We start from the raw sequence: 15,481 nt of genomic DNA on the forward strand, positions 1-15,481 counted from the left end.
AAGATCTCTTAAAAGTTATGACTTTCTACTTTCGTTTATAGGCCAGGTTCGATAATTTTTGAATGAATGCAATAATATTAGAATAAAACCCATTGGAAAAGCAAGCTAAAATAACAAAAATTAAAGGAAAAATAATTTACTGGCGATCTGAGGTCAGGAAGAGGAGTGGGCGAGGTGTTTGAACTATTAAGAGCTAAAAACGAGTTTATCTTCTGTCTTCCGACACACTACGAGTCCTATGGAAAAAAATTGAATGGCGGTGGGGTTTTCTGCATTTAAATGCAGTAAACTAACCATAGTAATGTAAATATTTTTTAGACCATCAAAAAATAGTGATTTCAACGAACATTAATACCACCTAATTTAAATGAGTTGATATCTTGACGTGAGAAATTTCATTTGATAATTAGTATTTCCGATATTAAGTCAAAATAAGGTGAAAAACCAATATTTTGAATCCAAAAGATTTATGGTATATTTGGGAAGAAAAAGATTAATTTAAGCAAAAATTAATGAAATAATTTTTTTTTTTGCATTTTTCGCATAAATTTTGAGGTTATGTCAAAAAAATTTTAACATAAAATTGTAGATATTTTTAGTATCTACAACTTTATCGTTTAACTTTTTCCACATATTACACTAAAAAATTAAAAATTCATGCGATGATAAACGCAAAAAGAAATTTAAATAAATGTTTTTCAATATATAAATTATTCTTAAATATGATATGATATCGATTACAATCATTTGTGAACTTTGCAATTTTGATAAGTAAACAAGGAAAGTTTCATTTGACAGACGAAAATTGATTTCTCTCGTTACACTGACAGTTTGCATGATAGGCTAGAATTTGAATACAAATAACTTTTGCCGGACAAGTGCATTTCTGTTATGTGTGCTCATTGGCTTTGCAACAAAATGAGGGTTGAGTGCTCTTAACTTAAAATTTGCTTAAAAGATTAAAGTACATATATAATACAAATATATTTTGAGAACTCGAACAACTGTTATGTGTAGTTTAAATATTCAGATTTTCCCATATATCTATATCTACAATATGTATGTGTACCATATAGGTATAATATACAAGTTGGTTGGTCTCACCAAGAAATAACACTACTAGCTCCAAATTTTTTTTTTTTTTTTAATTTTGGGCTGGTGAATTTATACCAAAAACCGTAACCATCTTAATATTTTGAGTAAAGATCTAAGTTTGACTAAGCGTGAAATTGCTAATGCCATAGGCATCTCAGACGAATGAGTACTTCATATATTGCATGGAGAATTATATAATATATGAAAAGGCTGTGTGGAAAGTTAGTGCCGCACACGTTAACAATTCAACAAAAACGGGATCGAAAACAAATTTCTCAGCATAATTTGGAGCGTTTTAAACAGAATAAAACCGATTTATTGCATCATTTATAACTATGGATGAGACTTGGAACTACCACCATGATCTTAAATTGAAACAAGAACGTTCACAGTGGACTGAAGCTAGTTGTTCAGCTCCAAAGCAGATGAAGTCACAACGATCAGCAAAGAAGATTATGGCATCAGTTTTTTAGGATGTAAAAGACATTTTCTTGATTGATTACCTGCAGAAAGATAAAACAATTAACTCTAAATATTATTGCAGCCTTTCGGATCAGCTGGATTAAAAATTTCGTGAGAAAATACCGGGTTTGCTGCACAAAACAATAATTTTTCATCAAGACAATGTAACTGCTCACAAAGGTGTTTTAACAATGACAAAATTCAATGAATTAAAGTGCGAAATACTTGAGCATCCACCGTATTCACCAGATTTGGCTTCCAGCGACAACTATTACCTCTTTCGAAACTTGAAAGAATTCCTTCGTGGAAAGCGTTTTTCGTCAAATGAAGAAGCTATTGCAGCCGTTGACGGCTATTTTGCAGAGCTTTCGGAAAGTCATTATAGGGTTGGCATAAAATTATTGGAGAATCATTGAAATAAGTGTATTGAAGTTAAGGGGGATTATATTGAATAAAAAGATATTTCATACCAAAAACAGATTTTTTTTTTATTTACAGCGCAGAAACTTTCAACCAACCTGTATATATGTAAACAAGGGTCTATGTACCATATACCACTGACTTAGGGTAAATTTGAAAAGTATATATTTAAGTTTGTATATGTTGTAAAGCAAAGTTAAGAGAGAACGTTTAGTTTTCCTTTTTTATTGCTTAAATTTTTTTTCTATTATTTCTTTGGATTGTCGTTTTGGTATTAATTGTAAATTTTTTAAAAGTGGATTTGGCTGTTCTTAAATCTTTATAAACGATCTGCGCACAACTAATTTAAAAATTTTGTTATCTTACTATTTTTGAAACCAAAATGCTCCGTTAAATTGCAAAAAAATGATGTAAATGTGTTTGAGCTCACACATTAATTAACTGTTAATAAACAAATGTTGATAACAACAACAATTTAAAACAAGAAAAGGCCAATTAAAAATACGAAAATTAATTTTTGTGCTAAAATAAAATATTTGTTACAGCAATAACAGCAAATGTCAAACCATATTATATGTCATTGTGATAAAAACAAAAACAATAGCAATACAAAGTAATATACCGTCATACGACTATATTAGGTAAGTATCAACAGGCGGGTGGGCGATGGGTCGGTCAGCCACTTGAAAATACAAAGTGAGCCGATTTGTTGATTTTCGTACATAAACAAAAACAATAACAATGCCAACAAAAGATACCAAATACTTGTACAAATATGTATATATGTACATACATATGTATATCTAATATTTACGTTTATGTGAGTATATGCCTTGCCGTGTGCGTGTGTGTGTGTGGCTGTAAAAGTGTCAGCAAATAAGTTTCCATTTAGTGATGTTTGAAAAAGTGTTGCACTTTTGTTTGAACAAAAATACCAATTTTCAAGTGGCGACAGATAAGATTCCTTTGATGATGACTAACTTCTATTTATTAGAAATATTTGTATTTATCAACACATTTGTTGCTGATAAGTCAGAGAGACCCCAAAGTGTCTAACCTTAATGAATTAGAACAGTAAATTAGTAATTGTTTCAAATGCATATACAATTTTGCTGTAAACTTTTGTTAAAAAAAATATATTTTAATTTTCGTCAGTAAGAAATTCTATTAAATTTAAATTTTTGGGAAAACTCTCAGGTGACTAGCCAAATTCTATCTAATCTGTATAAGCATCTTAATTGGAATCCGAAAACTGTTAGTATACACTATATAAGTATAGATCCAAGTATGTTACTAAAGGTAAGCGTTACTTCCGTTGCACACCGGGGATTAACAGTGTCTTTACAAATTTATTTAAAACAATTTGCATTAAATTCTTCCTTCCGTCTGCCTTTTAGTGGCTTCCATATGCATTTATATTATCTCTCTTCCTGCGCACACACACTCCCACACATACACGTTGCAAGCGCCAATTTTGCCTTTTGTTCGGTTCAAGGATTTTATTACATTGAAGTGAATCGATGCACGAAATTCAAAAGACTCGAATTTGAAGTTGGCAGCCGTCAGCCATCAGTCGCTCCATCTTCTACTTCCAAACACATACATATACACACATGCATACATCAGCTAACAGCCACCTGCGTATTTGCATGTGCCTGCGCATACTTGTATATATTTGTTTGTATGTGTGCTTGCGAACGTTTAAAAATAGACAATTTCATGTCCAAATGCTTTCCAGGTGACATGAAACAACACTTAGGCAGTGTGGCGTAAGTGCAGCCACTAGATACAGTTGCCAATGTGGCACAAACGCTCTTGCACATATACATATGTGCGTGTGTGTGTGTGTATGGCACACTCTTTCATTCTTAAATGTGTGCATATGTATGTGCACACTTATACCCTGCTGGAAGTATTGGAAAAAATATAGTTCACAACAAGTGCTTGGTAGACAAACTCACAAACAAATATATATATATATATACATATGTATGTGCATATAGAACATGAAACTAGCTAGACATTTGGCAGCCAAAAAATAAATAAAATTACAGTAATGACAATTTTAAAGCGGTCAAAAAAAGAGATTTTATTTTGTTAAAGAAATCAAAACTTTACTAAAACTATTTTATGTTGTTTTTTAGTTTGTATATCTGTGAATTTGGGTCAATGAGGATTTAAATACATACATATGTACAAGTATGTACCATAAGTATATACTTTTCACTATAAGAATTTTTCACAACTACTTTTTATAGACAATTTGAAATACATATGTGGAGCTGTTGCCAACTAATTGGAAATAAAAGTGCTAGCCTTGCATTTTCGCGAATTGCAACGATCACAGATTAGATAACGGTACATTTTCGTTATCTACACGTTGTTCCGTTATTCCTTTGGAAATATATGCCTCAAAATGTATTTATTACTAAGTAAAAATTATTTAAAATTCAGTGGCGTCATTTCGAAGAAACAGCTAATTGAAAATAGTTTGTATACTGAGCCGAAAAGCCATTTTGTTTTTCAGGTTTTGCAAAAGTTTTTGTAAGTTATAATTGCTTTCCGTTTCAATTTTGTTTATGAAAAGGGTAATAGATAATGGGTAGAATTAAAAGGTAATTGTTGAGCTGCCACATATAAAATGTGGTTTTAGTCTATTCTAAGCTTAATGTCTGATATATTCTCATTTAAAACTAAATAATTTAATTGAAAAAGTAGTATTCTTCCTCTTTCTATTTTTGCCACTCTGGCCACACTAAAATATGTATTTGATAATATTTCAGTTAAGAAGTTTTGTTAAAATGTTTTCTCTTAAATTGAAGTATGTAATTTTTGCACAAAAATTGTGTTGATAATGAGCGTCCGTATATCTGCTATGACGAATGCTTCGCTGCACAATAACAGTTTATTTATTTTTATGAATAAATGTAATGTATTAAGTAAGGTTTCTCAAATCTTTCTCTGTTGAAATCTAATTACAATAGTCGACTTCTATGTACCAAAATATTTACGACGGCATTTCCTCATTATGAAATTTCATATACGAATACCCTCAAATTTAAAAGTTTAATACTTGACGTGATTACTTCTAAGGATGAAGCGCCAAGTGAAACTACCTTTGAAAATTTTTGCTAAATTTTCTACCGAAAATACGTACAGTAAATTATTCCTTTAATAACAAAAACCCGTATATATAATAGTTTACTAGATGTTTTCCGGCCATCGCACCATCGTCACCAGATTTGAAAAATACAGTTGAAGTTTTATATTATGAAACTGACTGACTGGATTAGAACGGATTGGACTTGAAAACGTTTTAAGAAAGTTTAAGTAAATGAAAGTCCACTTTAAGCCAAACAAATTTGATTTTTTGAATATCCTTGACTGACATAACCCTTTAAGGTATGATGCACATGCTCAAATTTATGAACTCCTGCATCGAACTTCTTCCAATCATCTAAAAAAATCTGAAACACTACTAAATTAAATTTTTTTTTTATATAATATATCGCAGTATAATCGAAATTTGTCTTTTGATGTACGTTTGTTTTTGCATGAAATATAATACATTTTTGAATACCTGGTATAATGAAGAAGCAGTGGTACTTCAGAGTACTAGTGCTTAAACAAAAAGCTTAATGAAAATGAATATAGTAGTTATAATGTAAGTATGTGAAAGCACAGATGCAGATACATGAAAAGTCATAAGCTTTTTGGATTGATGTTTTTGTCTTCTACTTATTTTTAGAGAAAAAAGAAGAAAGAAAGCTTTTAATCATTTATTTCGCAACTTATTATTTTTTATTAATTTAATTTTTTTATTTGCTGCTGCCACCCATCAAATGCACCCTGTTGCCTAATTATAATATTATAAACCTAAAAACCTAAAAACCTCAGTTCAACAGCATCAGTAGAATGCAACTAATGCCAATAAGATCGAATTAAATATTAATTTTAAACATGAATATACACCGATCTCCATAGTCCTGCTACAAATATTCATAAATATTTAAATATCCTGGCATGTGCTGTGCCTACACGATAAATGCTTATACCCCAAACCTTGCACAGCTTCACTCCGCTGGCGCCATCAAGTGTCGCACTCTATTAGTACCCTCGAATTCTCAAGTGAGTAGCCGCTATTGGAAGTGCTGTGCTCTCAAAATTATGCACTAACTTAGACGAAACATAATAAATTACTACAAGTTAACACCCACTTTTTAAATGCTCATCATAGGCAACAACAACAGCAATGAGTTCGTTAAATATTTGGTGTTTTATAAAATCTCACTTTACACCGAATTCCTGCTAAAAAAAACAAAAACAAATGCTGCTTTAGTCGAGCTCAAATTCCAATAAATCTCCGCGCGTAAAACAGATGCTACATAACGGTGCATGTTGTGAGGCATGGAAAATTCAACAGTTGGAAATTGGAGCTATTTGTTTACAAGAATCTGCATAGCGATTCTCTCGTTTTGTGTGTGATCCGCATTTAAGTGGCGCACTCGCCATGCAGATTCTTCAAACTATGGCTGTACGCACAATTAGCACTCGCATTAGATATGGATTTATATACTTGTATTTAAGTACATATGCATGTATATACTTATATGTTTCTGTGTATATGTAGTCACTCCCACACACTCTGATGCTTATTATGTTAAGGATTTTTGGGTTTGAGTATGAAATTTCAAATTAGTGTATCTTCATATGGTATTTTTAATTTTAGTTGCTGGAAACTATTGAATACATGGTACATATGTATGTAGGTATATATGTACACATGTATGGACTTATAAGCTTATTATTGAGTTAATTATTACAAATTGTAATCAATGCGATTGATTAAATACAAGTATATTTATACTCTAATAGCCAAATGACTTGACTGGAAGTGAAATTAAATATAACTATGTCGACTATTTATATGTTGACATTATGATCTATGTCCGCTTTTAATTAAGTTTGCCACGATGTTTGTAACACCCAAGATCAAACGTCAGAGACCGTTTAAAGTATATACCATATATAAATGATCAGCGTGACGAGTGTAGTCGATTTATTCAAGTCCGTCTGTCTGTCCATCTGTCCAGCCGTCTTTGTTTAGATGCGAACTAGTCGCTCAGTTTTTGAGGTATCGATCTGCAATTCTACACGCGTCCTTTTCTTACTAATAAGCTGCCGGAAAGGCCGATATCGCACCAATATTGCATATAGCTGCCAAACACACAGAACGATCGGAATTAAGTGCTTGAATAGAAAGTTTTTTCATTTAACGAGGTATATTCTTGAAATTTGGCATGGCAATGATACAAAGAAATGTTTCAGATCGGATCACTATAGCATAGCCACACAAACTGACCTAGCAAAGTTCTAACAGTTAAATTGATTATTTTCGAGTGAAAAAATAATTTGAAATACATATTTTCAACTCAACCCTTTTATAGTTTTCGTACATACAAACAATTTTGATCAGATTTGTATTTGGACATTTCTAAGGAATTTTAAACTTCTAATTAAAGAGATAGTAACAGTGGGCAACGTAATATTATATAATATATTTACTTAATTGCTTGAAAAGTTCGAATCTTTTCCCTGATGTATTAATTGAGAACCTAATTGAATTTATATGTTTTATAGTTTGAACTAGTTTTCGAAACCACGTATTTAACTTTATTGATATTTTGTATTTAAAAAAAAATATATATGAAGAATTTTCTTTGGTCATAAAACCCTTTTTTTTGTTAAAATTTTACTAATTTATCCTAATGATTTCTCTTCAAAGTCCCGTTGCAATATTTTCATGTTACACGTTCTTTTTATATATAATCATATATTAAATATGTCTAATGTTCATGCTCAAAAGCAAAATTGAAATTGGCATGCTTGTTTATTCGAGATATCATAATTTATTATTAATTTTTGTGTTATCTGTGGCATTCCGTACTTTCAGACTAATTTAAAAAACATTATTTTTAAAATATACTCTAGAATCTGTTTTCTACAATTTATTGCAAAAAATCTAAAGAAAAGATATATTGTATATAAATCTGTAGCTTTGGTGAGAATTCGGACACCATAATTATTTAAAAAGTTGTATAATTAAGAATTTACATTTGCCAATTTTATGTATCTTCAAAATGAAATTATAGTATTTCTGAAATTTTATTTTCATATACAAGGTTGCGATTTTTTTATTTAAAAAATGTTGCATTAATAATTAAGTTTTCAAAAAAAAATTTTATTGAAATCGGAATTAGAAAATATTTTTTTAATTAAAAATAATAATTTTTTTTTTTAATTAAAAGCTGGTATTAAAAGGGTAAAATAGGAAATATTTATACATGTACATATGTATATTTGTATGTATCAAACAAAAAGTTCTAAACTGTGTAGATATTTTATTAAAAATTAAATTTACTTTCCAAAAGATCACCAAGAGTACATTATTTTTTAATGCATTATTCACAGCCCTTGTTGTAAAAATATTTTTGGAAAATCTATGTCGGTTAAGGAAACGTCAAAGAAATTTAGAAACGATACCGTGAACGTGAGCATATATGTATATATGCATATGTACATGTAGGTATGAAAATGGCTCAAAGCACATAAAGAACACGCGAACATGAAGCTAATTGAAATTTTTTATAGAATTATTGGGGTTTGGCGCCTGTACTCCACTCGTGAAGGCCATAAATTACTGCCCATATATAACCATACTAATATAGCATATATGTATGTATATTTTTACATATATACAATACAAGGTTGGACTATCAAAAGTTTGATTAATAAAAAAAATACGTACAAATATTGCAATTAAAAACATAAATTAAATTACAATCACAATAAAAATTCCATCAATCAAATGTGTGCAATTTATTTATTGATTTTATGTACATATCATGTTTGCGATTTTTTCTAATTTAGCAACACAAGTTTGTTTCCACGAGTGTTTATAATGATTTTCTTTTGATTTTTTTTTTTTTGTATATAAATATTATTTGTGCCTAGCTGCTTGTGCGAAGATGTTCCACGCTAAAATCAACAAAATTAAACCACTCCTAGCACATGTGTGTATGCGCATACAAACCGACATTTCTATATACATATGTGTGTATGTGTGTATGTATAGCAAAATTAAAAGTCGGCGAGCACACAAAACATGCAACAATTAAAAATATTTCTAAAATACACAAAAGAAGTGAAAACAAAATTGCAAATCGAATAAGAGAAATTTCGCCTACATTGATAAAAATATATTATATGTATTTGTACTAATAAAAACATAGGTAAAACAAAATGGCAAAATAGACGCAAACAACCTTATTTGAACATGCAAAGGTGGGCAAATCCCACATATAGGCCGCCTAAACCCTCCGCAACCCACCCTCTGTGACCAACATTTACTATTCTATGTACTCGCCGCTATATTCGTAAGCTATGGATTTTTATGGCTTCGTGCCCCTTAATTTTGCTTGAGTTGCAGGCGTTTATATACACATAAGTGAGGAGTGAAGGGTGCAACGCAGCAGTCGCCATAAAATTCAAATACAATTACTGTTGGCAACACTGCATTTTGCAGCATAAATCAGCGAAAGCCACATACGAAATGGTCGCCGACATGCGAAAAGCGCGAAGGGGATGTGAGTGGGGCTGTGCGAAATGCGCTAGTCGGCCATAATCATTCTACGAGCATTTGACCAGCCGTGCAACAGTGTAGACCTGAGTTGCAGCAACGTCAGCGGCTGCTTGCAATGCAATTCCACACACACACACACACGTATATTCGTGTACTTGCAGCACCAACAGCACTCGTTGTACCACTCGCTGGCAGCCAGTTACTCGCTGGTGTTGTGCGCTCAGCTCAGTGGGCGTTGCCTATTTATTTTTGGAGAGCCTTGCTGCTGTTGTGCTCTTGCTGTCACCGTCGCTGGGTAGCCATATCAGCAGACGCACCACTAAGCTGTTGTTGTGCGCTGATATTCCGTTAGCAGCCAGTGAGTAAAAATGGGTGAGTAAGATTGCCTGTTATAGCCAGCTCTTGCACTCTACTGCTATGCGGTCAGCCCAGAAAATGATTTCAGTTAGCTTGCAGTCATTTAATAAAAAAAACACATCACAAATATTGTAGTTGTTGTACTTGCGAAGCAGTGCCACAGTTATGTTGGAAAAATGTCGTATGAACCGTTGGATGCGTGCGACTAGTTTGTGTTCGAACGCGAATTGGTGTGCATCGTGAGATTGCGCTTCTTTATGTAAGAAATTCGTGATTGCAAAATTTCGAAAAAAGTGGATTAGTGATGAAAACTGTTTGGACCTAAATAGCTGTAAAATGTTATTGAGAAAAAGTGTTAAATAAAAAATTCGGATTAACAAATTAAATATAAACAGTAATTTGTAACAACGAAAAATATTTGATAGATACTGTGACAGACAGCACAATGCGAGAGAACAGGTTGTGAAACGAGTTTTCACTCAAAATAAAGCTAAACTTTGAATGTGCAAAAGACCGAAAATTCAGTAATAAAGACGAAATAAGAAATAAGAAGAAATAATAATCAGCAAAAAATAAAAAAAAAATTAAAAGAGAACGCAACAACAAACATTGTTGGGCATTTAAATACGGTAAAAGTAATAATACACAAATAAATAAAAAGAATAAATAAAATTTCACGATTTGATATCATCAAAGACAGCCAGTCAACACAGTCCAAAATATAATATATTCCTATAAAATTATTGACTGTAAAAAACGTTGTTTATGAAGTGTGGAGCGCATAAATTTACAAAAATTATTTGAATTTAGAAAAAAGTTTTTGGATCAAGCTAAACAAATTTTGAGCGTTTGGAGAACAATAATGGGCATATAAAAATATATAATATTTATAAAAAAAACTCACAGTGCTACACATACATGTACTAACGTATGGAAATAATGCCAAAAACACAACGGAAAATTTTCTAACGCAGCAAACTTAAGTAAAATTAATTTGGCAATTAAATTGGATAATTGATTCTAGATGAAATTGAAGAGATATAATAAAGTTACTCTAAGCCATGCTAATTTAATTCAGTTTTTGTATTTTGAAAGCCACATGCTAGATCGTCAGCAATTTAAAAATAATGAAATGCAAAAAATTAAACAACAACAATAACATTAATGCTGTGATGAAGTCACTGATACACAGAAACATACGCCGCTAAGCAATCGTCAAGCGAATAAAACGTTTATTACGGCATGTTTTACATTTATGCGACAGCTTAAACAAGCAACAACTGTTATAAAAACAAAAACAACAACACTACAGACGCGCTGAAATCGCGCGAGCAACTGAAGAACGAAGAAAGCACAGCAAATCAGTAAACAAATAATCATAAAACCGTCAAAAAGGATATGCAACAACAATAGAAACAACAATAAAGCTATAACAATAAAGGCGAGGGCAACACAGCCAATAAATCCCTGAAAATCAGCACTACACCCACCGCTGCACAGCACACATACATACATAAGTATGTGCATACGTTGCATGCTACACCCACAAAGCGTGTGAACTAAATAGTATTCCCGAAATAAAAAACGAAGAAAATATTTGTAAAGCACGAGACTTGAAAAAAAGCGTTCACAGCGGAACAGGAAACAAGTTGAGGAGCAAACAAATAAACAAAGCTTATATGTATGCATGTATGTGCATGTAATAATACAAAAATATGTAAATAAAAAATCGCTGCGAAAAAGTCGCCAAAGAGTGAAGCTGAAAACATTTCCCGCTGACATTAACACAAATGCTTGACAATTTGTTTTACCAATTTCCAGCCACACCAAGCGACTGTATTGACTAGCCATATAAGGCAGCAGCAACAACAACAACCACAACAACAGTGCGGGTGTGCACGAGTTGACAGCAGAATCCTGTGCCGCACGAAAAAGTGCTTTTATACACAAAAGCAGCGCAGCGACGTCGACGTCGACACCACATCCGGTGGGCGCGTTCAGGCCACAAAGGGGGTACGGGTGCGAGTGTGTGGGTGTCCGTTGTTTGCACCACTAGGCAGCATCCAACGTGCAAGTATCCTTAGCGCAGCGCCGACTGTCGCTTGGGACACATTTAAATGTGTGTGTTTGCCCGTGAATGTCCTGTGGCTACTTGATTTTTTTGTTGGCGAACATTTCATACCACTGTTGCCACAAACAATTGTCGTTGCTGTTAATAACAGTGCCCAATAACTTGCGTATAGCTTTTGCTAACAGTGTTTTTCAAATAAAAGCTGCTTTAGCGGCAAGAGCAGCGAGAAAACAACAACAACAACAATAGAATCGTGTGTGGCAAGAATTAAGAAATGGCCGCCTACACGCAGTTTGGTTACAATTACCCGTCGGCAAATCAGGTGAGCAAAATTTTGCTTATAGCTTATAAGTAAATGCGAAGCAATATTAAGATTTTTTAATTAATTAATTAATTATTCTAATATATTAAATGAAAGATTATTTATATATGGATAAGAAAAAAATGATGAGTTCATATTGCGCAATGTCTTCTGCTATATGAATTTTAAATAAATTAAAGTCGAATTATTTAAATTTTTCTTTTGCTGTAAATGTATTTGTGGCAATATATAAAGGCGGCCCATTAATTATATATAATTTAGTGGGAACAATTCAATGTGTTCTTTTAGATTTTTTTTATTTCAACGTGGTGTTTTGCTTGTAAGATTGTCAGATATAATTGATTGTGATATGCTCAGATTATCACTTTAGTCAAACGATTAGACCAGTAAGCGATTTTCTTAAAATCAATATTTTTTCATAAAGTATCCTTTAGAGTCCTTAAATAGTAATACATCTGCAGAGTACTGAAAACCTCATTTTTTTTTCTGTACAATTCATAGTAATGACGAAGCGTTTGGTTTGTTCAGCTTTAGCAAGAAAATTTTTTGAACATTTTGCTTGAAACTGTATTTTTTTATTCTGTCGACAATGATAATCGGACAGTGTCGTGCGAATCCAATTGAAATTTTAACTATAGCTTTCACATTAATATTATCTAAGAATACCCTTTCCATTATGGTAAACTTTTGTTCCCTGGACAGGGTATATAAAGTTTACCACGAAGTAAGCTTTCTCAGATCTTATACCATCTAGTATATTTATAAATGATCAACGCGACGAGGTGAGTTGATTTTGCCAAGTCTGTCTGTCTATTCATATATATATGAACTAGTTCCCAAGTTTCTGAAACATAGATCTTAAATATTGAACACCTCTTTTACTTCCCAAGCAGCATCTCATTTGTGAAAACTTCTAATATCGGACTACTATAGCATATAGCTGCCATATAAACTGAACGATCCAAAACAAGTCATTGTATTGAAAACTTTTCTATTTTTCAAGATATCTTCACGAAATTCGGCATGAGTTATTGCCTAAGACAACGCTATAATATCCAAACAAATTTTTCAGATCGAACCACTGTAGCTTACAGTTGCCTTACTAACTGACCTAACCAATTCAAGTTCGTGTATGAAAATTTTTTTTATTTGTTTCAACGTAACCGAAGTTAACGTTTTTTCTTATTTTATTAATAATTTGCTGTTAATTTATATAGTTTTCGCCTATTTGCGAAAATAATTATGAAATATGTAAGGCTGAGAACGTATGTAATTTATTAGCAAGTCTTATGTAAATTACGATCCCGTCTTTCATTTTGTTTAATTACACGAGTTCCTAGCATCAGCGGCGCCCGTCGAGGACCGCTAAAAGGAAAAATTTCGAAGATTAACCCAGTAACCGCTATTTTGTATCAAAATCCCAAAATAAATATACTAAAAATAAAAAAGTAATGAAATAGTGAAGTTTAGTTGTTGCTTCTATACTCACAGAATAAATTGTAAAAGTTAGGGCCATTTTGAGGACTGGCCGAATTCTTAATTCAGTTTTGTCAATCTCTCTTACAGACATATTTTCAAGTGATTTTACTTATTCGTTCAAATAAAATTGGCGTTAATATAATATTATATAACAGTATGTATATATCATATAAGTAAAAAACCACATTAACAAAAACCAAAGTATATTGTAGTATCTCTGCTAAGTATGCGTAGAAGAAAGGAAGCCTAAACCAACATAAATGTATTTTTTAACGAAATCTAGTTCATCACATAGCTTTACAATGACATCATACTTATTTAATACTTATATGCCAATTGGTATATTTTTCAAATATTTTAAAACCAGATATTTAAGTAATAAATTTGTAAAAAAAAATCGACTTAAAACTAAAAAAGATTCGAGATGTGAAATATAAAGTCAACAAAGATTTGGTTGAATTATTAATTATATTTGTAGGTATAAGAACATATACATAGTTTATGCGTAACGGTGAATTTATAAATTTTTGTTGTTATCGAAGTGATCGATCTGTCATACCTTTCTTATACATTCAATATTTGTGCCATTTGCCATATATTTAACCTAGAACAACATCAAACATTGTGCTTCTTAATATTGTCGTCCTCGATTTATTCAAACCCCTTACTTTTAAGTGAAAAGCAATGATTTCCTATTTTTATTGCTCGAACTTTATATCTTCTATGTCAAACATCGTTCACGCATACATTTATTTTTCCGGTGTTTTACCTTTCTTTGCTACTTTTCACCATTCAAGCGCCTGACTCATACGCAAATTCCGCACAAAATTATTTCGCACTAAAAACGTGTCGAAACCCATAATTAGCTTAATGTTCTAAGCAGACAAGCGCACAAGTTAACATCCTCTGCATACACTGCTCTCACTGCCCCATACACCACTTGACTCCTTTGTGGGCAGCCTGAAGAACCCGACCAACGTTCATGAAACGTGATTAAATTTTAAATCAACGCTAATTTCGGTTGCTGCCACTACTCTACGTATCTATTTGTGTGAACGTTAAATACTCAAGCATAACGCGCCACACAACATTAAAAATAATTTTATTATAATTTTAAAAACGTTCGATAATTAGAGCAAAAGCTTATAAAGCGGATAGAACAAGAAAACTGCGATTATTTCATGCAAAGGCAAAATGTGTGGGCTGTCTGTGTGTGTGTGTGTGCGTAGTTTGTGGAAAAAGTAGAAGTTTAAATCACAAAAGCGCCACAGGCATGAATATTCAGAAGATGAAAATTGTTGCCCGTGGAAGACAGCGCCAGACGGGATACAGCGGGAGGCGGGTAATGGCTTGGAAACTATTGGCCGCAGGCCGTGTTGTATATGGACTGTGTGCACTGTGCTGCCGTTTGGCGAGCGTTGGTCGCGCGTTAATTCAGCAAATTATGCAAGGAAATGTTTGCAACAATTTAGGACAACGCCACAACAACAATAACAGGGACAACAATGTCGAATATATGTATATGTGAGTGTACATATGTATAGGAGGCAGCTTAACTGCAACTTGCATATCGGTAATTACAAGACGGTGGCAGAAGTGCATACATACATACAAATATAGATCTATGTGTATA

The 15,481-nt window shown here is 32.4% G+C and overlaps 1 protein-coding gene across 1 annotated transcript in view; it reads left to right on the forward strand.

Moving 5' to 3' along the window:
• Positions 1 to 10,109: 10,109 nt before the first annotated feature.
• The window catches only part of LOC106623660 (homeobox protein caupolican), a 45,943-nt gene continuing 40,571 nt past the window's right edge, over positions 10,110 to 15,481 (forward strand). Inside the window, exon 1 of the mRNA XM_014243257.3 lies at positions 10,110 to 12,369. Coding sequence (XP_014098732.3) covers positions 12,322 to 12,369 — 48 coding nt within the window. The 5' untranslated portion in view covers positions 10,110 to 12,321. The remainder of the gene's footprint in view (positions 12,370 to 15,481) is intronic.

Source organism: Bactrocera oleae, chromosome 6 (genome assembly GCF_042242935.1).
Source record: "Bactrocera oleae isolate idBacOlea1 chromosome 6, idBacOlea1, whole genome shotgun sequence".
Lineage (NCBI taxonomy): Eukaryota > Metazoa > Arthropoda > Insecta > Diptera > Tephritidae > Bactrocera > Bactrocera oleae.